Source organism: Amblyraja radiata, chromosome 18, assembly GCF_010909765.2.
Source record: "Amblyraja radiata isolate CabotCenter1 chromosome 18, sAmbRad1.1.pri, whole genome shotgun sequence".
Taxonomy (NCBI): domain Eukaryota; kingdom Metazoa; phylum Chordata; class Chondrichthyes; order Rajiformes; family Rajidae; genus Amblyraja; species Amblyraja radiata.
Genome location: NC_045973.1, coordinates 34,603,468 through 34,627,803, shown reverse-complemented (window position 1 = coordinate 34,627,803; position 24,336 = coordinate 34,603,468). Strand labels below are relative to the sequence as shown.

The window sequence follows — 24,336 nt, the reverse complement described above, 5'->3', positions numbered from 1 at the left end:
ACCGAGGATAGTCTTATAAATAAGGATATGCCAATGATGGAGTCTGCGGGTGGACAGGGCAAACCATCCAACTTGAGCATACAAAGTGCAGTGGTGCGTGAGGGTTTTAAAATTAGTAACAAATCTCAGTGCTCCGTGGTAGACCGTGTCCAAAGACTGTAGGCATTTTGAAGATGCATTCATATATAAAACATCACCATAGTCCAACACAGACATAAACGTTGCAGCAACAAGTCTTTTTTTGGCTTCAAAAGAAAAACAAGATTTGTTTCTAAAGTAAAAACCTAATTTTATCTTTAGTTTTTTCACAAGTTGCTGGATATGAGGTTTAAAAGAGAGAGAATCGTCAATTATAATTCCCAGATATTTATATTGAGACACAGATTCAACCACAGAGCCCTGCAAAGTGGTGATAGGAGGGAGGTCCGAGGGCTTTGATTTAGCTTTAGTGAACAGCATGAGCTTTGTCTTGTCAGCATTTAAAACAAGTTTTAAATCACACAGGTTACGTTGCACAGTGTTAAAAGCAGTTTGGAGCTGACAGAGAGCCTGATTTGGGGTAGACGCAGAGCAATATATCACTGTGTCGTCAGCATAAAAGTGAAAATTTGCGTTCGGAGCTTTATGATCTAGACTATTAATATAAATAGTAAATAATAAAGGTCCTAGAACCGATCCCTGTGGCACACCCTTGGATACATTAAGAGAGCTAGAAGTAATACCTTCTGCTCGCACACACTGGGATCTGCCTGATAGATAGTTTTTAAACCAACAGACAGCTTGATCAGACAAACCGATGCTGCATAGTCTTTGTAACAATAAGGCATGATCCACAGTATCGAAAGCCTTTGATAGGTCAACGAAAAGGGCTACACAGTGTTGCTATTGTCTAAAAATTCAATAAAATCATTTACTACTTTTAAAGCAGCTGTTGACGTACTATATTTTTTCCTAAAACCAGATTGAAATTCAGATAAAATACTGTTAGTTGATAAAAAAGTCCTTCAGTTGTTGGTTTACAATGGATTCCAGCACCTTAATTAAAACAGACAGTTTGGAGATGGGAGTTGTTTAGCACAGTGGGGTCCCCCCCTTTTAACAGTGGGAGAACAAAGGCAGATTTCCGAATTTCGTTTGTCTCCAGGGATAGATTAAAAAGATAAGTCAGAGGCAAAGCAATAAAATCAGCGGCTAACTTTAAGAAGTAAGGCTCAAGGTTGTCTGGACCTGCCGATTTGTTTGTGTCTAAACATCTTAGGGCCTTATGCACCTCTGGAAGCGTAACAGCGTCAAAAGTAAAGGCTTGTCCCTCAAAACAACAACTACTATCAGAGCAAGCAGAGGAGCCTTGAGCTGTGTTTTGAGAGTTGAAAAGTGAACCAGAGGCAATGAAATGCTCATTAAAACAACCAAGCATGTCAGCCTTTTCATAAATTTGGGTAGAGTCTTTGACAATGAATGGAGGTAGCTCAATAACATTTTTATTTCCAGTTATTGATTTAATGGTTTTCCAGAATTTCAACGGATTGTTTAGGTTATTTGAAGTTTCAGTAAGGAAATGATCAGCTTTGGCTTTTCTAATTGCAACTGTGCTTGCATTTCGCAGCTGCCTAAAGAGCAACCAGTCTGATCCAAGACCAGTACTCCTGGCTTTAGACCATGCCACATTGCGCTCATGGTGTAAAATGGATAACTCTGACGTGAACCATGCATTATCCCTGCCCCTTATTCTATACTTCCTAAAAGGAGCGTGCTTGTTAACAATTTCAATAAAACCATCATAAAAGAATTTCCAGGCATTTTCAACATTAGGAATTACATTAATTTTCTCCCAGCCAAAGAGAAACAGGTCATGAAAAAATGCTTGCTCCACAAAATGTTTCATGTCCCGCTTTATGATGACACGCAGTTTGGTTTTAGGAACTTTTGTATTTCTTACTGTTGCAATGACACAGTGGTCACTGATGTCATTGGCAAAAACAGAAGCAGCAGAATATTTATGAGGAACATTAGTTAAGATAAGATCAATTAACGAAGATTTTTCCGGACATTTCAGATTAGGTCTAGTAGTACTGTCAACAATCTGAAAGAAATTAAACGAATCACAAAATGCTTTAAAATCATCTGATGCTGGTAGCAGCCAGTTCCAGTTTAGGTCACCAATAAGGACAATTTCATTAAAGTTCAACCCGGATAAAAGCTCCATTAAAGATGGTAAGGTGCAGCTGATAGCTGAAGGTGGCCTATAGCAACCGACGACAGTGATGTGGAGAGTTTATGAGATTTCCATGTCAAGAGCCAGAAGTTCAAATTGCTTACTCACTGAATTAGAGAGACGGATCTTCACGTGAAACTTAGATTTGACATAGACTGCGACCCCTCCGCCCTTCTTGGGTCGGTCAGTCCTATACACATTGTAGCCGTCAATGTTGATATCCTTGTTTAAAACTGCTTTGTTTAGCCAAGTTTCAGATATGACAATAACATCAGCATCAGTTGAATGAGCCCAGATACGAATCATATCCATTTTAGCAATCATACTGCGCACATTCAAATGGATGAAACCAAGTCCAGACCTTGATTCAAATTCAGCAGGGGTGTTAAAATTAACAGCAGACTCAGCAGAGCCTGGGCCTGGGTTAGGTTGAACATTCCCTGAAATCAGCAGCAACAGAACAATTATACACCTATAATCAGACCTTATAGATTTGCTTGAATGATCTTTTTTAATCTTTAAAAATATAAAAAAGTCACGAAGGCAACTTGAAGGAATAATAAAGTTGTCTTGTAAGGCCATCAAGCTGACCAGACGGGCCAAGTCCATAGATGCGGGGGGCAGAAGAGTCATAGGTGACAAACTAATGCCCAGCGGACTGCCAGAAGCGCACGTCCACCGGCATGGTAAAACCGGTGTAGAGTTGACTGGACAGGAGTTTTCAGTCCCGTGGGGGCTTCCCCCGGTGCCGCTCCAAATTAATAGGAAAAGAGCAGCCACGAGCAGCGACATTGTACGTTGAGATCCCGAAAATCGAGGAGAAAAGCAGCCAGACTATTTCGCCTCAACCAACGACGCCACACATTAGTGCAGGGAGAGTCCTATAAGAAATCCGTTCCGTGGTTTCCCGACGGAATGATAATTCGAATTATAATGCTCGCAGATGACTTACAGAAAAATCACTCAGTCACTCAATCATATTAGTAAAACAAACAGACACAGTTAGAGACAGGAGGAGACGTGTGCTGCCATCTTGGATTTTTGCCACAGAAGATGTCGAGACGGTGCAGGTTTGGAATTCCTCCCACACCACACGAAAGCCAGACCGGCCCGGTCAGCACCGGCGAGGCAGTAAGGGGGGGGGGGGGGGGCTGTTCTGGACGCAGGTGTCAAAGTCCAGAAAGATTTTCTCCCCCCTTTTGGTGCGCTAGTTTCATGGCAGGTTGCCAGCCACAGTTGTGGGAGCTCGGCAGTTAGTTGATAAGACTGCTCGCAGTCCCAAAACAAGCAGAAACTTTTAAAATAAATCTCTGCAGCGTCGCAGCGATACTCCAAGATGTTTAAAGGTTCCGCTGTGCCTCCTCCGAAGTCCAAAAAAGATGTTTGAATTCACTCACTTTTGTGTCTGGACGGGAGCTCCGCAACACCACACCTCTCGACGGGGTTCTTGACACATATTCTCCCTGTGACTATGTGGATTTTCTCCAGGTGCTCTGGTTTCCTCCCGCATTCCAAAGACGTACAGATTTGTAGGTTAATTATCATTGGTAAGAAAAATATCTCTACTATGTAGGATAATGTTGCTGCACGGGGTGATTGCTGGTCGGTGTGGACTCGGTGGGCAGAGAGGGGTCTGTATCTCTAAAGTAAAATAAAAGTAGAAAAGACTGGTGATAAATGATTGGGATAATTGAATTTATATTTCCTAGAGTTTAGAGCAATGAGAGTGAATCCCAATCAAATAGCACGCAAAACAAAGCATCTCACTGTAGAAAAGACACAAAGTGCTGGAGTAATTCAGCGGGTCAGGTAGCATCCCTGGAGAATATGAAAAGGTGACTTTTCCAGTCAGAACCCTTCTTCATGCACTTCAGTTCTGTGTTTCTACATTTAAAGACTTTCACTGTACTCAATACACGTGACAGTAATACATCTAAATCCTAAAGATCTGTGGAGGACACAAGGAACTGCAGAAGCTAGAATCTAAACACAAAATGCTGGAGTAACTCGGCAGGTGAGGTAGAATCTCTGGATGAAGAAGGGTCCTGACCTGAAACGTTGCCCTATTCCCTCCAGAGAATACTGTGATTATTACCCACTGAGTTTAAACAGCACTTTCTGTTTTGCTCAGGACCTGTTGGGACTGAGCAGATGCAGGAAGGATGTTAGCAATGGTGAGGTTATCCAGAACCAGTGTTCACAATCTAAAGATACTGTATGTGACATTCCATTTAGGACTGAGATGAAGGGAAATGTCTTTACCCAAATTGTGGGGAAACTGGAATTTTAGTTTAGTTAGTTTAGTTGTTTAGTCGAGTCGAGTCGAGTCTAGTTTAGTTTACTTTAGAGATACAGCGCGGAAACAGGCCCTTCGGCATACTGAGTTTGTGCCAACCAACAATCACCAGTTCTATGTTATCCCAGTATCACATCCTACACACTAGGGGCAATTTTTTCAGAAATCAATTAATCTACAAACCCGCACGTCTTTGGAATGTGGGAAGAAACCAGAGCACCCGAAGAAAACCCATGCGGTCACAGGTAGAACGTACAAACTCAGTACAGAATTCCCCACAGCAACAGGCAGTTGAGGTCAAATCATTAAATATATTCAAAATGGACGTAGGTTGAATTTAGTTATTTGTCACATGTACCCAGGTACAGTGAAAGGTTTTTGTTGTGTGCTAACCAGAATTAGATATGGTACTAATAGCTAAAAGTAAATGGGGGGGAAGCAGGAAAGGGCACTGAATCATCCCACCACAACTAGAGAGCAGGCCTGAACTATTATCTACCTCATTGGTGACCCTCAGATTATCTTTGATTGGACTATTCTGGTTTTATCTTGCACTAAACGTTATTCTCTTATCATGTATCTGTACACTGTGCTGGCCTCGATTGTAATCATGTATTGGCTTTCCACTGACTGGTTAGCATGCAGCAAAAGCTTTTCACTGTACCTCGGTACACGTGACAATAAACTAAACTATGAATGATCACCCATGATCATATTGAATGACAAGAGCAGGCTTGAAGGACCGAATGGCCTGCTCATGCTCCATTATTTTGTACTTTCGTCAGTCCTGGCAAAAGCACCAGAGAGAGCTCTTCAAAATATCGCAGTGGGACGCTGCACCCACTTGTGAAAGAAAACTGGTCCAATTTGTTATGTCATCGTACAAGTAGCTGACACGGAGCAGAGGAGTCCACCCTCCTGCAGTTGAAATGTGTGGGAAGGAACTGCAGATGCTGGTTTACACTGCTGGAGTAACTCAGCGGGACAGGCAGCATCTCTGGAGAGAAGGACTGGGTGACGTTTTGGGTCGAGACCCTTCTTGCAGTTGTGCTGGCGTGCACATGAGCTGCAAGTAGAGGCAGCAACCGTGGACTGGCTATAATCTTCAGATAAACAGGCCGAGGAAACAACTGTCTACAGTCAGCATAAGGTTTGAGTTCCCTTTGGCATACCCTCAGGCATTGCATTATGTTGAACAAGCCCCAGGAAATATCTTTGTTTCTGTCCATTGTGAAGGATAGTTAATTGCTGTGTTGACTCTGCCCTGAGCTATACTGTTCATTTGCAGTCCTGTGGTACAGTTTGTTTCCAGCAAACATTCCTCCTGCTAAACCGCAGGAAGGCTAAAATTATTACCGCTTGTCCCCATTGCAAGCCATACACCCTTCTCAATTTTCTCCCCTTATTCTACACCAAATCAGTTCTTGCTCACTAACTATTCCAGTCCTTGCAAATTGACATTGGTTCCAGTTTGTTTTGCGTCCTTCTTTATATCTTCACCTTTATGTCTAACTCCTTCCATAACTCCCTCCATCCTTCTCACCCCACTTCACTGAAAGCTTTGAGAGCCCTGGAATATCCGTGACCACATTTTGTGTGGATTCTCCCTCCTTTGCTCCTCATGTCATCAGATTTAGACTTTACTTAAGACTTTAGAGATACAGCATCTGCCCCGACCACCAATCACCCCGTACACTAGCACTATCCTACACACTAGGGGAAATTAATCTACAAGCTGTAAGTCTTTGTGGGGGAAAACCAGAGCACTTGGAGAAAACCCATGTGGTCACAAGGATAACGCCCAAACTCCTTAAAGACAGCACCCGTAGTCAGGAACGAACCTGGGTCTCTAGAGCTGTAAGGCAGAAACTCTACCTCTGCGCCACTGTGTATAATTTAGTTTAGTTTAGAGATACAGCGTGCATACAGGCACTTTGGCCCACCGAGTCCACGCTGACCAATGATCACCCGTACACTAGCTCTAACCTACACATAGAGTGATGCAGTGTGGAAACAGGCTCTTCAGCCCAATTTGTCCCAGCTACGCTACTCCCACCTGCTCACATTTGGTCCATATCCCTCCAAACCATGTACCTATCTAACTGTTTCTTAAATGTTGGGATAGTCCCAGCCTCAACAACCTCCTCTGGCAGTTTGTTCCATGCACCCACCACCCTTTGTGTGAAAAAGTTACCCCTCAGATTCCTAATAAATCTTTTCCCCTTCACCTTAAATCTATGTCCTCTGGTCCTCGATTCACCTACTCTGGGCAAAAGACTACGTGCATCTACCCGATCTATTCCTCTCATGATTTTATACACCACTATAAGATCACCCCTCATCCTCCTGTGTTCCAAGAAATAGAGTCCCAACCTACTCAATCTCTCCCTATAGCTCAGACCCTCTAGTCCTGGCAACATCCTCGTAAATCTTCTCTGTACCTTTTCCAGCTTGACAACATCTGTCCCATAGCATGGTCCCCAGAAATGAACAGAATAAATACACAATACACACTCGGTACAACTTACAGAAACCAATGAATGCACAAACCTGCACGTCTTTGGGGTGTGGGAGGAAACTGGAGCACCCGGAGAAAACCCACGCAGTCACAGAGAGAACGTGCAAACTCCGTACGGACAGCATGCATAGTCAGGATTGAACTCAGGTCTCTGGCACAGTAAGGCAGCACACCAACTCTACCGCTGTGCCACTGTGCTAGACAAATGGAACATTTCTGCTTTGGTGCACAGTGTTAATATCAGGCATAACACCGGTAGATTTAGAACAAGGTTAATTTCTGCTGCATTAGACTTTGTCTTCCTTCACAAAAGAGCATCCTTTAATACCCAAGAATTATACGTGGCACTTTGCTACCGTTTATAGCCACTGGACCTCTCAGTCACATTCTTATAATTGTTACCTCCAATGTAACCACCTACTGCCAATTAGATAGATAAAAACTTATTTCCCATTCTTGTTTTCAAGTAGCCACTTGAATGAGTAATGGATGCAGGAAGAATGCCGTCTGTCAGCCTTTACAAAGTATTATTCCAACACACCTCTCTGGAATATTCTGGGGGTCTGATCTCCGTCTCACGTGTAAAATGAGCAAATGTGTGCTGCACTCTGTGTTACTGAAGAGAGATCAGAATGATGAGGATGAACTCGTATACCCTAGGGTTCCTCATAATGATTGTACTCACTTCCTTTATAACTCATTACCGTGATGCGCTGTGCCACACTGCTTCCTGTTAAATAGAAGAGTTATTTTACTCAGCTAGAGTTAAAATCACGTCACCTGAGATAAAAGGGCCATTTAAATCATAATGCCACTTGGTTGCCTAGGGATAAAAGATCTATTTTGGTAAATTGGGTTTATTTGTACACTGTAAACATTGAAGTGTCATGGCTTGGATTTGAATTCATACTACAAAGTCCGCTACAAAATTCTTGACTGTGTCATTATTTGTAAATTGTGCAGTGGAGTTGTAATTGGTGCGAACCACCCTCTCTGGAGTTATTAATTAAGCTGAAATCAGTCATTTAATGTTGTACAGAATACTACCTTCAACGCATCTCCACACTTCCTGTCACTGGAACATGACAGAAAATGCCACGCATGCACTAAGGGCATCGATGGAGTATTGGTGGGGATTCTGAATGAGATTCAGCCATTTAAAGTCCAGTTAGTATTGATTGATTGAAAGATACAGCATGGAAACAGGCCCTTTGGCCCACAGTGTCCATGCCGGCCATCGAGCTCCGTTAACATTAGTTCCATATTATCTCACATTTGCATCCACTCCCTACACTCCTGAGGCAATATTACAGAGGCCAATTAACAGTAAGACATAAGACCAGAATTAGGCCATTCGGCCCATCGAGTCTGTTTCACCATTCGATCAATGCTAATATATTTTTCCCATTATAGAAATATAGAAAACAGGTGCAGGAGTACCCCATTCGGTAGGCCATATGATCATGGCTGATCATCCAAAATCAATACCCCATTCCTGCTTTCTCCCCATATCCCTTGATTCCGTTAGCCCTATGAGCTATATCTAATTCTCTCTTGAAAGCATCCAGTGAATTGGCCACCACTGCCTTCTGTGGCAGAGAATTCCACAGATTCACAACTCTCTGGGTGAAAACGGTTTTTCTCTTCTCATCCCTAAATGCCCTACCCCTTATTCTTATACTGTGACCATTATCTTGGCTTCTTACCGTAACCTTTGTTGCCCTTACTAATCAAGTGTCGACCTACAAACCCACAGACGGACGCAGGTTTGATCCTGGCCTCGGGTGCTGTCTGTGTGGAGTTTGCACATTCTCCCCGTGACCGCGTGGATTTTGAGGTTAGTTAGGCTCTGTAAATTCCCCCTAGTGTGTAGGGACTAGATGACAAAGTGGGATTACATGGAGCTGGTGTGAGCGGGTGATCGCTGGTCGGCATGGACTCGGTGTGCCAAAGGGCCTGTTTCCATTCTGTATCTCTACACTAAACTAAACTAGAAATACTGGAATCTGGAACAAAAATGGGTTCTGAAGTTGGGTTCTGACCCAAAACGTCACCTCATCCTTTTCTCCAGAGATGCTGCCTGACCCACAGAGTAACTCCAGCATTTTGTGTATATCTTTGGTATAAACCAACATCTGCAGTTCCTTTCTTCACAAAAACAAACTGATTGCTGTGGAAACTCAGCGGATCAAGCAGCATCTATGGAGGTAAAAGGTGTAAGTCAATGTTTTAGTGAGAGACCCTGAGGTTAGAGGAATGAGAAAAGATTGCCAGTAAGTGGGAAGGTGGGTTGGGGCAGGTGGATGATAGGTGGAAGCAGATGAGGATGGATGATAGGCCATTTGAAGCAGAACTGCAAGGCTTTACAGAGGAAGCAGAGAGAAGATAAATTACTATTTTAAAATAAGTATTTTCCTTTAGTTTAATGTCCTAAAAATGCGGGATTTTTAAAACAGATGATGGTGGGTGTCTGGAACGTATTGCCAGGGGTGGCGGTGGAGGTAGATACGATTGTGGCATTTCACAGGATTGTGGATAGGCTGGGAATGAGGGTTATGGATCATATGGAAACAGACAAGGTTAGTTTATCGTGGCATCATGTTCGGCACAGACATTGTGGGCCGAAGGGCCTGTTTCTGTGCTATACTTTTCTAGGGTCTATGTGTTTGATTGTGTGCTTCCAAGTTAATATGTTATAGGAGCAGAATTAGGCCATTCGACCCATCAATTCTACTCTGCCATTCAATCATGGCTGATCAATCTTTCCCTCTCAACCCCATTCTCATGTCACTCTCCCGAAGTCATGCGTTTTTAGTTAACCATCTTTATTATGATAGTATTTCTCATTTTTAATAAATTGTTGTCTTTAATTGTATTATTTTTATATGTCCATGAATGTTAAAGGCATTTAAAAAATATGAAGAATGACCTGTAGTTTTTACAGCTGGGACAATTGGGGCTAATGCTTTGCCACTGTCAAGAGGAATGTCTGCCTCCTAGTTTCTGTAAAGGCAGCCACCACTCTATCCATTGGCACCCACTCAAGATAGTAAGAAGGTGCCAATTATAGTAGGGATTGTAATATCAAGTCCTATAAGCTCAACACCAGTGCACTCCAGGGTGCCTCAGGTCTATGAGATGGGTCCCATTCACCAGCCCCATTATGTGTGAGGGATAACTGCAGGCAGGGCTGGGGGTCAGGGCCGCTGGCATCTAGCCCAGTGCTCCAGATCCCGGGCAATTCACTGGCAAAAAATAGGCCAAAATCATGTTTTAAGATGCAGAGGGTGGGAGGAAAAGTAAATTAGCAGGTTTTGTTCTTGTTCTTTTATGGAAGCTGAATTCATGTAAATGTATTGTCCATGCAAATGTATTCTTCCTTCTGTTACTTTCATCTGTCTCAGTCTTCTCAGTGTTGGTGCTGCCTCTGACTGACTACAGTATTGCAACCTCTGACCCAATACAGTTAGTGCACTCTCTAAAGGGCTTGTAGTCGCCTAAAAGATTGCCTAAGTGGGACAGGGGCATAACAGTGTAAAAGTGAAGGTGACCACATTTGCATCTTAGCATTGGCAACAGAACAACAAAGTGCTGGAGTAACTCAACAAGGTCAGGCAGCATCTCTGGAGAACATGGATAGGTTAGAGTTTAGTTTGGAGATACAGCGCAGAAACAGGCTCTTCGGCCCACCGAGTCCGCGCCTACCAGTGATTCCTAAATGTTAACACTGTCCTACACACACTAGGGCCAATTTTTACATTTACCAAGCCAATTAACCAACATACCTGTACGTCTTTGGAGTGTGGGAAGAAACCGAAGTTCTCGGAGAAAATCCACGTGGTCACGGGGAGAACGTACAAACTCCATACAGACAGCACCCGTAGTCGGGATCGAACCCGGATCTCCGGCGCTGCAAGCGCTGTAATGCCCGTCCCACTTAGGAAACCTAAACGGAAACCTCTGGAGACTTTGCGCCCCACCCAAGGTTTCCGTGCGGTTCCCGGAGGTTTTTGTCAGTCTCCCTACCTGCTTCCACTACCTGCAACCTCCGGCAACCACCTGCAACCTCCGGGAACCTCATGGAAACTTTGGGTGGGGCGCAAAGTCTCCAGAGGTTTCCGTTCAGGTTTCCAAAGTGGGACAGGGGCATTAGGCCGCAACTCTCCCACCGCACCACCGTGCATCTCTCTGGGTAACGGTTAATGTATTTTTATTTTGTAAACCAGCATCAGCAGCTCCTTGTATCCACAGCAGCAGAGCACTTTAGTTTTTGTTGTAGTTTAGTTTATTATTGTCACGTGTACTGAGGTACAGTGAAAAGCTTTACTGCCGCGTGCTATCCAGTCAGTGGAAAGACTATACATGGTTAACATCGAGCCATCCACAGTGTACAGATAGAGGATAAAGGGAATAATGTTTAGTGCTTGTTTAGATAAAGTCTAGTAAAGTACGATTAAAGATAGTCTGAGGGTCTATAGAGGGGGCTACAGTAGAGATAAGGATGCAGGCAGTGGCACACAGCACACGATAGGCAAATCAGAAGGTGAAACATTGTTTGTGAGAGGAAAAATATTTACTTGCATGCACATTGGATTTTCCATGCAAGTGCCTGTTAACAAAGTTTTATTACAGACGGAATAATTCCACAGAGAGGTCAAGAGATCTGCACTGAAAAATATTTTTTTATGCTTGAACACTGCAAGGAAGATGTGTTTGTTGTGGTTTAATTAACAGAATGTGAATTACATCATCAGAAGTTAAAAATAATAGGCAGAATCTCAAAATCTCATCAGAATTTCAATATGTTAGAAGCTGGCACCAATTATTTATACTATATAGGCACACATTATATACAGTAAATGAACATACAATCCAGCAGGATGGTGTGAAAACTCGATGTCATCATAGTTACCACAATCCATTCTACCTCCAAAATTAGTTTAGTTCATTGTCACATGTTCCAAGGTACAGTGAAAAGCTTTTTTGTTACGGGCTGTACAGTCAATGGAAAGACTGTATGTGATTATAATCAAACCGCCCACAGTGTACAGATACAGGATAAATGGAATAAAGTTCAGTGTAAGATAAACCAGTAAAGTCCGATTAATGATAGTCCAAGGATCTGCAATGAGGTAGCTGATAGGTCAGGGCCACTCTCTCTTTGGTGATAGCATGGTTCAGTTGCCTGTTAACAGCTGGGTAGAAACTGTCCCTGAATCGGCAGGTGTGCGTTTTCACACTCCAGTAACTCTTGCCTGATGGGGAAGGGGAGAAGAGGGAGTGACCGGGGTGAGACTGGTCCTTGATGATGCTGGTGGCCTTGCCGAGGCAGCGTGAAGTGTAGATGGAGTCAATGGAAGGGAGGTTATGATGGTCTGGGCTGCGTCTACAATTCTCTGCAATTTCTTGTGGTCTTGGATGGAGCTTAGTCTTAGTGTTATTATCTTCAGTGGAATTAATTTTGAAGGAAGAGAACAATCTGCAGAAGGGAATATCTAATGGTATTAAGTATGCTTGCCTTCAAAGGCCAAGACATAGGGCGCAGTGGTAGAGTTGCTGCCATACAGTGCTTACAGTGCCAAAGACCCAGGTTCGATCCTGGCTACGGGTGCTTGTCTATACGGAGTTTGTATGTTCGCCCCATGACCTGCATGGGTTTTCTCCGAGAACTTCGATTTCCTCCCACACTCCAGAGATATAATAATAATAATAATAAATTTTATTTAATGGGCGCCTTTCATACATCTCAAGGACACCTTACATAGTAATCGGAATAAAAACATATAATCGGAATAAAACAAGTAATTAAAGACATCACAGTGACACAAATTAAATACAGAATTCAATCCAAAAACAGAAAATCAAAAACACAGTGTGAAGAGGGAGCAGCGGCAGCCAAAGCGCGCCAGCGTCCACTCTCTCTTCACGGCAGCCATCTTGGACACAGACCTACAGGAGTACAATTTGACAAAAAAATCATCCCCCCACAGTGGATAGCACTGTGGAGGAAGGCACAATGTCCAGTCCCCACCTCATGTTCACCCCAAAGTCAGGCCTATTGAGGCCACCGCAATTGCCTGTACGGAGGCCCGATGTCCCTGGCCGTTCTCACCGGGTGGTCTTGCCCCGGCGTCGGGAGAGTCCTTTCGGTGGCTGGGCCACTTGGAACGGCCGCTTCTTGGTTGGAGCCCGCGGCTGCCGAAGCCGACAAGGCCGCGCCGGTTTGGCGCTCCCAGGCTCCAGATGAAAAAGTCGGCGCCCGCTCTCCGCACTGCCGCCTTGCCGCCTCTACGCACGCCGCCTCTCCGCACGCCGCCTCTCCGCTCCGCAAACCCGCAGCCCGGAGATGTTGCTCACGGCGGTCCAGCTCGCCAGAGCTCCAGCGCGGCGACCCAGGCAAGGCATCGCGATATACAGGTTTGTAGGTTAATTGGCTAGGTACTATTTATAAGATAGTGTTAATGTGCGAGGATCGCTGGTCGGTGCAGACTAGGTGGACCGAAGGGCCTGTTTCCCCGCTGTATCTCTAAACTAAACTAAACATTGAGCATAAGAGATTGGATGCCACATTGCCGTTGTACAAAATATTGGTTAGAATATTGTGTATAGTTCTGGTCACCACACTACTGGTCTACCTTGTCTACCTTCGATTTTTCCAGCATCTGCAATTCTTTCTTAAACACAACTGGAAGGATCTGGTGCAGAAGAGATTCATCAAGAACTTGCCTGGTATGGAGGGATGTTGTTCTAAGGAGAGATTGAAGTGGCTGTGATATTCTCACTGAAACATATGAGATTGGAGGGTGATGTTGTAAATATTTAAGAGGTATAAATAAGATAGATGGTCAGAATATTTTTCTCACAGCGGGAAAGTCTAGAACCGAACAGCACAGGTTTAAAGTGAAAGAGGATAAATTTAAAGGTTTGAAGGATACATTTTTCGCACAGTGGGTGGTGAATATTTGAAATGCGCTGCCAGAGGAGGTGGTGGAGACAGATATAATTACAATGTTTATGGCAAATGGACAGATTCTTGGAAAGGCAAAGAGGGGCAAAGCCCTACAACGAGCAAATGGGATTAACATAGGAATGCATGGATGACATGGGCTGAAAGGCCCCATTTCTGTGCTGTACATTGCAATGATTTGATGAATATATAGTACTTGCAGCAGTAGCAAGTATTGGTCAATCCCTTATGTAATAAGAAGGCTTTAGAATCCATTGTAATTATGAGGTTTTGTGTTCTATGTACCAGCAATCTTGGTTCTGGGCAGTGTTTCCTGGCCTTCTCTTAGGCCATCGGTTCACCTGGATGCAATAAAATAAAAAATAAATAGATAGGTTGAAATGTATATCGCAAAGGTATGGGCACAATTTTCCTTCGTTGAATTAATGGTGCAAAATTGGATGGTTTCTTTGATGAGATTTTCTGACACTCAATTTATGAATCTGGGGTGCCTAGACATAGAGCAGAAGCTGTTTTGTTCTAGATTCAAAAATTAACTAAAACATACAATGTAGGAGTACTTCAGGTTACATGGAGATTCTGTTCCTGAGATCTGTCTGTTAGCTGAGTTTTCGGTAAGTTAGTACCAAAATCGTAATGTGAAATCTTCAGCCTCGACAGCCTCTGGAGACCGATTTGCAAATAGACTGCAGAAGGTCAGCAAAGATTACCAACGTAAACTGTGACAAATATTTGTCTGAATGCAGCCTGTGTGGAGACAAAGGGGAAGTCGATCTGCCACTGAGCAAGAACGCTATCAGCAGTTTAGTGAAAGAAAGTCTGTACTAATGAGATATAGGTCTAGTGTTATTAACGCTTGATATTACCAAAAGGAGAGTTTAGGGCCTATCCCACTTTCATGACCTAATTCACGACCTTTTTTACTCGTGGACATTTTTCATCAGGCTAGAAAAACGCCCCGACCTACTTGATGCCATGAGTACCTACGACTAGCATCACGGCCTGCTACGACCTACCTACGTCCTCATGACGACCATGCTGTGAGTACGAGTCAAGGGCAAACTCGGCAGAGGTCGTGAATTAGGTCGTGAAAGTGGGACAGGCCCTTTAGGCTTTCAGATAATTTGCCTTTTTCTATGGGTGTCTATGCATTGTTTCCTGGTGAAGCGATTCCCGTATTACACCAAAGAGAAGAGTCTGGGAGAATTTGCCTCAAGTGGGATTGCTGTAAGCTGGTTCTTCCATAATCTAGGAACCTTCTGTACAGTCGACCCCTACCTTCCAAGGGGGAAGGTTTGTGGTCTTGAAAGACTGTCCTTTTGGTGATTTTCCATAATGTGAAGCCTCGTCATCTGAACATGCTTAAAAATATATTAATTTTGTGTTTATTACATAAATTCCACAAGAGCAAATTTTATTCCATACCTCAAACTTTTGAGAAGTCATTGAGTCATAGAGTCATGCAGCATGGACATAGCCTTGCAGCCCAACTTGCCCACACCGATCAATATGTCCCACTTATTCTAGTCCCACCTGCCTGTGTTTGGCCAATGTCCCTCTACATCCATCCTATCCATACACTGAAGATAGACACAAAATGCTAGAGTAACTCAGCGGGACAGGCAGCATCTCTGGACAGAAGGAATGGGTGACGTTTCAGGTCGAGACCTGACCTAGCAATGTTATAAAATTTTGAGATTTTAAAAATCAAGTCTGCAATTTATCCCATGAGATAAAGCATAAAAATAAGTTTAATTTGACACCTAATTCACTTTCATATCTTCAGTATTAAGAAAGTTATGGCCATTTTCATACTCTGAAATTAGCATCTTGTTCCCTATTGTTTTTCCATTAACTTAACTCAAAAGCTGTGATCAAGGACAGTCAAATGCCCATAACTTTCTTAAAAATTAAGAGAACTGAATGAAATTTTCAGTTATTATAGATTGAAGCATTCTGAAACAAATATAAAACAATCTTACTTGGATGACCTGAAATTAAAGCATATAATTAGTTAGTTACCTAATTGTAGCTAATTACAAAATTCAATTACTAGATCAAAACATCTATCCATTTCTTAAGATAAGGTTGACATTTTTAAATAGCCTAAGTGTCCAAATAACATTCACACAAGAACTCACAATATTACATGATTTTTAAATCTCATTGTCATAAATTTATAGGCCAAATGGAAGGAATTTAGTGTTTAATTCCCGTAAATTAATTGGCTTTTAAATCATCTTGCGAGTGAGATTTTGTGGAACGCGATCGTTTGGAACGTTGCGGTTGCGGTGAATTTAAACCTCATATCAGCAGGAAAAGCACTGCCGGTTCGTATATTTACATAATCACATTAAACTTGCACATAAGCAAGTTTATATGTAAAATAGAAGACTTACCTTATGTTTTGTCGCATACGTGAGATCCGCCCCGTTGTCGGCGTTGACGGCGTTATTTTATTTAAGATTTTTATTTTACTCCAGGGATTAAATTGCCCCGCGGTATTTTTAAACTTCCGAGAACGCAAGTTGGAACGATTTTTCAGCACCAGGTAGTAGCCCGAGAAAATATATCTCGGACAGGCAGGAGAAAACGGCATTTTAATCCCGCCCACCCCCCCTCAAAGGCGCCAAAGACGCGCACACGGCCAGTGACAGAACTGCAGCGCCGCTGAAGGTAAGTTTTGTAACATACCTACCTTGCCCGAACCGTCACCCATTCCTTCTATTCCCAGATGCTGCCTGTCCCGCTGAGTTACTCCAGCATTTGTCTATCTATAGTGTCTATCTTTGGTGTAAACCAACTTCTGCAGTTGCTTCCTACACTACATGGATAAATGTTTCTTAAACATTTTTGATAGTAACAGTTGCGATAGTCCCTGCCTCAACCACCTCCTCCAGCAACTCGTTCCATACACCCAGCATCCTTTGTGCAAAAAAGTTACTCCTCAGGTTCCTGTGAAATCTATCCTCCGTCACCTAAAACCGATGTCCTCTGGTTCTCGATTCCCCTAATCTGGGCAAGAGACTCTGTGCATCTAACCAGTCTATTCCTCTCATGATTTTGTACACGTGATTTGTACAGAGGTTTGGGCATTCTGTTAGGGCATTACCTGAATGACCATATCATGGAGGTTGCCTGTGCTGATAAACCAACATTCAATGATCAGGCCACCTCAGTTAGGATTCTTATGGTTGTGCTTTGATTGGGTTCATTTTCTAATGTGCCTTCTCTTTAGAATGCAGATCTGGACAACCCAAACTGCAACGGGATAGATGGTGTGTTGGAGGGATATTACCAGAGCCTGCGACGAGTGCAACTGTACGGACCAACCAACTTTGCACCGGTCATTAATCAGGTCGCCAGGTCAGTTGCCCTGAGCATAATAATTCAATTACACTTTATTGTCACATGTACTGAGATACAATGAAATCTAGACTTCAGTGAAAGAGTTACTGTACATAATCACCATCTTAGATTGATTACAAGTGTATAGGAATAATACACTGAGACAATATAGAAGAGTCACCAGGTTTTGGCACCATTTTCAAGTCCAAGTTTGATAAGTGTAGAGTTGTTAACCTGGCCATGAAGGCCCGTTGTCCTGGCGACGTTGCAGGGTCGGCCTGGTTAAGTGTTCGTATTATTCAAATCAATTTCTTGATCTTCTCTGGCTGAAAAGAGCAGAGACTTCCTGAACACCAATTCAAACTCCCAAAGTAGTTATTGATTTACTTTTATTTACTTAGTCAGAATAAATGTCAGCGATCGTTCGACACGTTATAAACAACTTGCTTGACGATCATGCTATGCAACTGGAAGTCAATGCACATGCCTTCCCTCACTGATACTTTGATCATACTCGGTGAAGAAAAATCAACCTTGGAGGCAAAGGGCCCTACAGCATAGAAACAGACCCTTCAGCCCAACTCATCCATGCTGACCATGAGGCACCATCTTGGTCAGCATGCACCCATTTCCCACACTTTCCTGCATCTAAACCAACAAAAAGACTATGTTACTTCGGTCATATCCAGCGAATGCCACCATCACGCTCTCCCAAACTAGCATTTGAGGCACGGGTCCATGGAAACCGCCCAAGAGGAAGGCCACCAAAAAGATGGAATGACTGCCTGAAAGCAGACTGCAGCAAAAAGAACATCAACTCTCTGGTCAGAGCTAGCCAGCTAGCTAAGGACTGAAGAGAGTGGCAGGACATCATGAAGCAGATGACACCACTCAACCCCAAGTTGGAGATAGATAGATAGATAGATAGATGGATGGATGGATGGATGGATGGATGGATGGATGGATGGATGGATGGATGGATGGATGGATGGATGGATGGATGGATGGATGGATGGATGGATGGATGGATGGATGGATGGATGGATGGATGGATGGATGGATGGATGGATGGATGGATGGAGGGATGGATGGATGGATGGATGGATGGATAGATGGATAGATGGATAGATGGATAGATGGATAGATGGATAGATTCCGCCCAAGTGTCCTATAAAACCTTGCACATGGACAATGAAGAGAAAGTAGATTTCTGGAGCTAATAATATTCCATTACAATAATACCAAGTCTGGCACTTACCCAGGCTATATATGTCTCAAGTTATTGTTGACAGGGAATTTATTTGCCTTCTGTTGTACACACTAAACAAATAAAGTAAAGGTAAAAAATGCATTGAATGCTACTCCCATTCTTAAATTAAGTCAAAAGAAGTTAACAGGATGAATTCCTCCCTCAACATAGTCGGGTTAGCTATTGGGATTGTGCACAGTTACTTTATGTTGCTTAAGAGGATGTCGTGATCTGCGCACTCACTGGAATGTTTCCCTCTGTTTCCTAATCAATAGCTGCCAATAGCCTCTCTTTGTGTGAGTGTCGGTCCCAGCAATGCTGTGGTCAGCATCATGTCAAACAACATACAATGGCCTGTTTCCTTTATCATCGTTACTTTTTTGCATATCTTTCATTCATTGTTCTTTATCTCTCCACATCACCGTCTATATCTCTCGTTTCCCTTATCCCTAACCAGTCTGAAGCAGGGTCTCCACCCGAATCATCATCCATCATCCATCTCTCCAGTGATGCTGCCTGCCCCACTGAGTTACTCCAGCTTTTTGGGTGCATCTTCGGTTTAAACCTGCATCTGCAGTTCCTTCTTATACACTGATGTCAGGGTTCGCCAGGATAACAAGTCATTTATGGCTTATGGTCCAACCAACACCACACCAGTGGTCTATGGTTTGGTGAATCTCTTACCTATTGCCATCCGAAGTACAACCTAGAATCTATTTACACAGTACATAGAACAGTATAGCACAGTAACAGGCTTTTACGCGCATAATGTCTGCGTTGAACATGATTCCAATCTAAATTAATCTTATCTGCTAGCACACGATCCATATCCCTCCATTCCCTGCATATCCATGTGCCTATCCAAAAGCCTCTTAAATGCTATTATTGTATCTGCCTCCATCATACCCGCTCCTGGCAGTGCCTTCCAAGCACTCCCACCCTCTGTGTAAAATAGTTTCTTCTGCACATCTTTAAACTTTACCCCTCTCACCTTAAAGCTATGCCCTCTAGTCTGTGACACTTCCACCCTCAATGGATCAAAGGTGCTTTTATGGTCACATTTGCAGAGTGCAAACACAGTGAAATTCTTTCTTACAAACAGGCCAATAGAGTATTTCCATACCCCTGATCGTCGAATAGCAAGTGTACAGAAATAGTCTACTGAGCCCGCGTGCAAGAGGCGCTATGTTTTGCCGCCATTTTCAAAGTCCACGCTCCAGTTCTTATGAGAACTGTTCCAGGCAAGTCCCAGGCTGTTGTGGGCCTCCAGTCATCTCCTTCCTTGGACACCACATCCCTCCTCTCGCCAGTCCGCCTTTCTTCACCCCTGGGGAACAGCTTCTGACTGTCTATCCTACCTGTGCTTATCATCATTTTATATACTTTGATCAGGTCTTCCCTCAACCTCCAATGTTCCAGAGAAAACAATCCCAGTTTGTCCAAACTCTCTATGTAGCGAATGGCCTCCAAACCAAGTAGAGTGATCTATTCTGAGTGACCATCCCTGTACTGTAGCGATCCTGTAATCTTGTTGCTGCCGGGTTGTGGAAAGCTACAGCGCACAGAAGGTAGTATCCGGGATGTGGTTCTTGACAAAGAGATAGTAGATAACACGGCACTAACCACCATGTGTTTGTATTGCAGCTGTGCGGCTCCAGTGACTGATGGCTCCCAGTATTTTGTGCTGTTGATTATCACAGATGGAGTGATCTCAGACATGGTACAAACTAAAGAAGCCATTGTTAATGTGAGTTGCAATTAAGTTCAGCATCCTTTGATCAAACTGGGTAAATAGACTTTGCAGATGGATTTAGGTCAGTGGCTTGAATGGATGAATTAGGAGAAGGAGGACTGCAAGCCTGCTCCGCCATTTTATGTTTCCATGTGACAATGAAGGAAGCCATTTCGCGGTCTAGCTTAGTTTAATTTAATTTAGAGTTACACTGTGGAAACAGGCCCTTCAGCCCACTGAGTCCACACCGGGGATAATTTACAGAAGCTAATTAACCTACAAACCTTCACGCCTTTGCAATCTAGGCGGAAAACGGAGCACCCAGGTAAAACCAACACTGTCACAGGGAGGACATACCAACACGTACAGACTCATAGTTAGGATCGAACCCGCGTCTCTGGCACTGTAAGGCAGCAAATCTACCACTGCACCACTGTGCTGCCTCTCAGAGCAACCTCCTTTATTCCCCTTGTAGAAACAAGGAACTGCAAATGCTGGTTTACCTTTAAGACCCAAGGAGCTGTAGTAACTCAGCAGTCATTCAGCATCTCTGGAGAACATGGATGCGGGATGTTTTGGGTCCTGACCTGAAACGTCACCTATCCATGAAGTGATGCTGCCTGACCCGTTGCGTTATTCCAGCACTTTGTGTCCCCTTTATTCTCTGTTACCGCTTGAATTGAATTGAATCCTTTTATTTGTCATTCAGACCGTTCGGTCTGAACGAAATGTTGTCACAAATGCCCACTAATACTTGTTGGATTCTACCACAGTCACCTAAACAGGGGTCAGGTTCCAGTTACCATTTAATCCATCAAAGCAGCATGTCTTTGGAATGTGGATAGAAACCTGAACACCCAGAGGAAATCCATGCCTCCACAGGGAGAACATGCAAACTCCCCACAGGCAGCACCAGAGGTCAGACGCAAACCTGGTTCATTGGAGCCATGAGACAGCTGTACTACCTGCAGTGCCACTGATCCACCCATAAGTCCGTACGGCTGATTTAGATGATATAATTGTCCTCTTATCTCATCTGCAACAAAACATTTGCATAGTTGGGCGAGGAACTAATGAAATCATCTGATGGAGGTTGTCGACCCGAAACATTGCCAATCCATTCCCTCCACAGATGCTGCCTGACTCGCTGAGTTACTCCAGCACTTTGGGTTTTGATCAAGATTCCAGCACTTGCAATTCCTCTTGTCTCCCAATGATCTTGCAGATAGACATGGATCCCTTGGCAATATTGAAAATATGAAGGACTTTAGACTTTAGAGATTCAGCTCGGAAACAGGCCCTTCAGCCCATCGAACCTGTGCCGACCAGCGATCACCCATACACTAACACTATCCTACACACTAGGGACAATGTTGTTTTTAATTACCAGAGCCATTAGCCTACAAACCTGTAGGTATTTGGAGTGTGGGAGGAAACTGGAGCACCTGGAGAAAACCTATGCGCTCACAGGGAGAATGTATAAACTCCGTACAGACAGCACCCATAGTCAGGATCGAACCTGGGTCGCTGGTGCTGTAGGGCAGCAACTTTACCATTGCGGCACTGTGCCGCCTAAATTAATCTAAGTGGCCTGAGCAACTCTCATCCCTCAACTAGCATTACCTAAAATAGTATAACTGGTCATTGGTCTCGTTGTTTATGGAAGCTAGCATATTGTCCACGTGACAATGAGTGCAGTTCAAAAGTAAGCCATATTTTTAAAATGTCTTAGGAAACGATACCTTAGTCATTTGATCAAGAGCACAAGTGCATACTTTATTGCTGAAAAATGGCAGTGTTTCCATCAAATTATTAGGCTTTGTTTGAATGGAAAATACCGCTGATGGACCATGAACTAGAAATTTTGAGCGTGAATCCAGTTTCCTCCAGCACTGATGCTCCGTTCCAATCCTTGGCCTTTCCATTTGAAGTAGTGATCTGACTACCTCAGGAGGTAGAAACAAAGAACTGCAGTTTATAAAAAAAAGATGCAAAGTGCTGGTTTAACCCTCTGTATCTCCAGACTAAACTAAATGAATTCCCCTCATTCTTCCAACTCTTCTCAGGCAATCAAGCAAGATTGACAATGACCCACTTCCAAGGAATTTATTCAAGAAAGCTAATGGTTTGTTTGTCTTTGAATCGAGGAAGTAGGGGAAGCTTCGCATTACGTATGATATACCACAGCCAGACAAAACTCCAACATACAGCCCTCTACAATGCATCTTAGAACATGGAATATTGAAAGGATTCTGGTGTAGCTTAATCTTACCTTCAAATTATAAGAGATTACAGAAACTGGGATTTTTATTATTTTGTTATTACTGTTAAAACAAAGTAACTTGTGCTAAAACACCAGGATAAGCACTCAAGCAAAAAAACCAAGCCCAAGGTCAAAGTAGTATCTAAACTACCTATACACACTTAAACTGTAGAACAATAACTAACTGCATATTCAGTAATACGCTATTAACAAACAGTTAATTAAACTATTAACAATAGGCTGTTAACAAACACACACGCCAAATGTTGGATGCTCACACAGTTAAACTATGGGACAACAAAATCTGGCCATGTAGATGCCAGTATAACCTTATAGGGTTTATAAAGTGGGCACCTCCCTTACTGGTGTTTCGTTAAGTTAGGCCCACGACACCTCGGGAAGGATCAACGGTATATTGATATATATATATCTCGATTAACATTTCAATTCATTTTTATAATTTTGAAGTAATTGGTGGGGAAGATTCAAATAAACTTTTTCTGAAGCCAGGGATCAGGGAAAATCCTGCCTTGTGTTTTGTAGATGGTGGAAAGCCTTGAGATATGAATTATACATGTGGTACTGCAGCCACAGTCTGTTGCGTGGCTGGTGCTAGTGCGTCCCTTAACCATTAACCTTGATTCCAAGAAGCTATCAGTGTACTGAGCGCATGGGAGGAAATAGGTCAGGAAAGCATGTGTTGAAGAAATGCCCAGAACAAATTCAATATAAAGTTTAAAACTGCAAATACTTCTACAACTTTTGTTGCTGTTTAAAACATTGGGTTGAAATTGTAATTTAGTGAATTTGGTGTAAAATAATTTTCTCTTTTTGGAGGACAGTTTGGTCATTGGAAGAATAATCTAAAGTCCTTTTTTTACACATTTGGGTATATATTCATACGATACCAAACTGGAGTTAAAACATTAACATTTGGGGACAGTTACATTCTTTGGAATGGAAGAAGTAAAATGTTTTCGAACTTAACATCTACCATCGATGATGTGATAACTTTGGGTCAGGTGTCTATTGACTAGAATATTGAATAAAATTGGATGAAGCATAAAATAGGCTTTTGACCTGAATAAGCTCTGCTTGTGCGACATGCAACAAGTTCAGATCAGATGAGGGCACAGCTGGGTGGCACAGTAGCGCAACTGGTTGAACTGCTGCCTCACAGCACCAGAGGTCCAGATTCAATCCTGTCCTCGGGTGCTGCCTGTGTGGAGTTTACACATTCTCCCTGTGACCGTGTGGGTTTGCTCCGGGGGCTTGGATTTCCTCCCACATCCCAAAGACGTGCAGGTCTGTAGGTTAATTGGCTTCTGTAAATAGCCCCGAGTGTGTAGAGAGCGGATGCAAAGGTAGGTTAACATAGAACTGGCGTGAATGGGTGATCAATGATCGGCATGGACTCGGTGGGCCAAAGGGCTTACTTATCCATGTTCTATCGTTCAACCAATGAATCAATGTGGTTTTATTTTCAGGCAAATTATCATTTTTATCTAATCTTTCCTACATTGACTCATAAATGGGAGGCACAGTTCAAAGTGTGGGGTCACCATCCGTTTCCAGTCAGACCACTGAAATGATACATTTCACAAGTTGGACGGCAAATAACAAGTGAACGGGCTTCTTTATTTGTAGGCACAAGAAACTGCAGGTACAGGTGTTACAAGAAAGATACAAAATGCTGGAGTAACACACTGGTCAGACAGCATCTCTGGAGAACATGGAATGAAGACATT

At 43.1% G+C, this 24,336-nt stretch overlaps 1 protein-coding gene across 2 annotated transcripts in view; it reads left to right on the top strand.

Moving 5' to 3' along the window:
* cpne9 (copine family member 9) overlaps nt 1–24,336 on the top strand; it is a 385,757-nt gene that overhangs the window by 347,561 nt on the left and 13,860 nt on the right. For both annotated transcript variants that reach the window (XM_033037106.1, XM_033037105.1), the window contains 2 exons: nt 17,235–17,362; nt 20,238–20,340. In XM_033037106.1, coding sequence (XP_032892997.1) covers nt 17,235–17,362; nt 20,238–20,340 — 231 coding nt within the window. The remainder of the gene's footprint in view (nt 1–17,234; nt 17,363–20,237; nt 20,341–24,336) is intronic.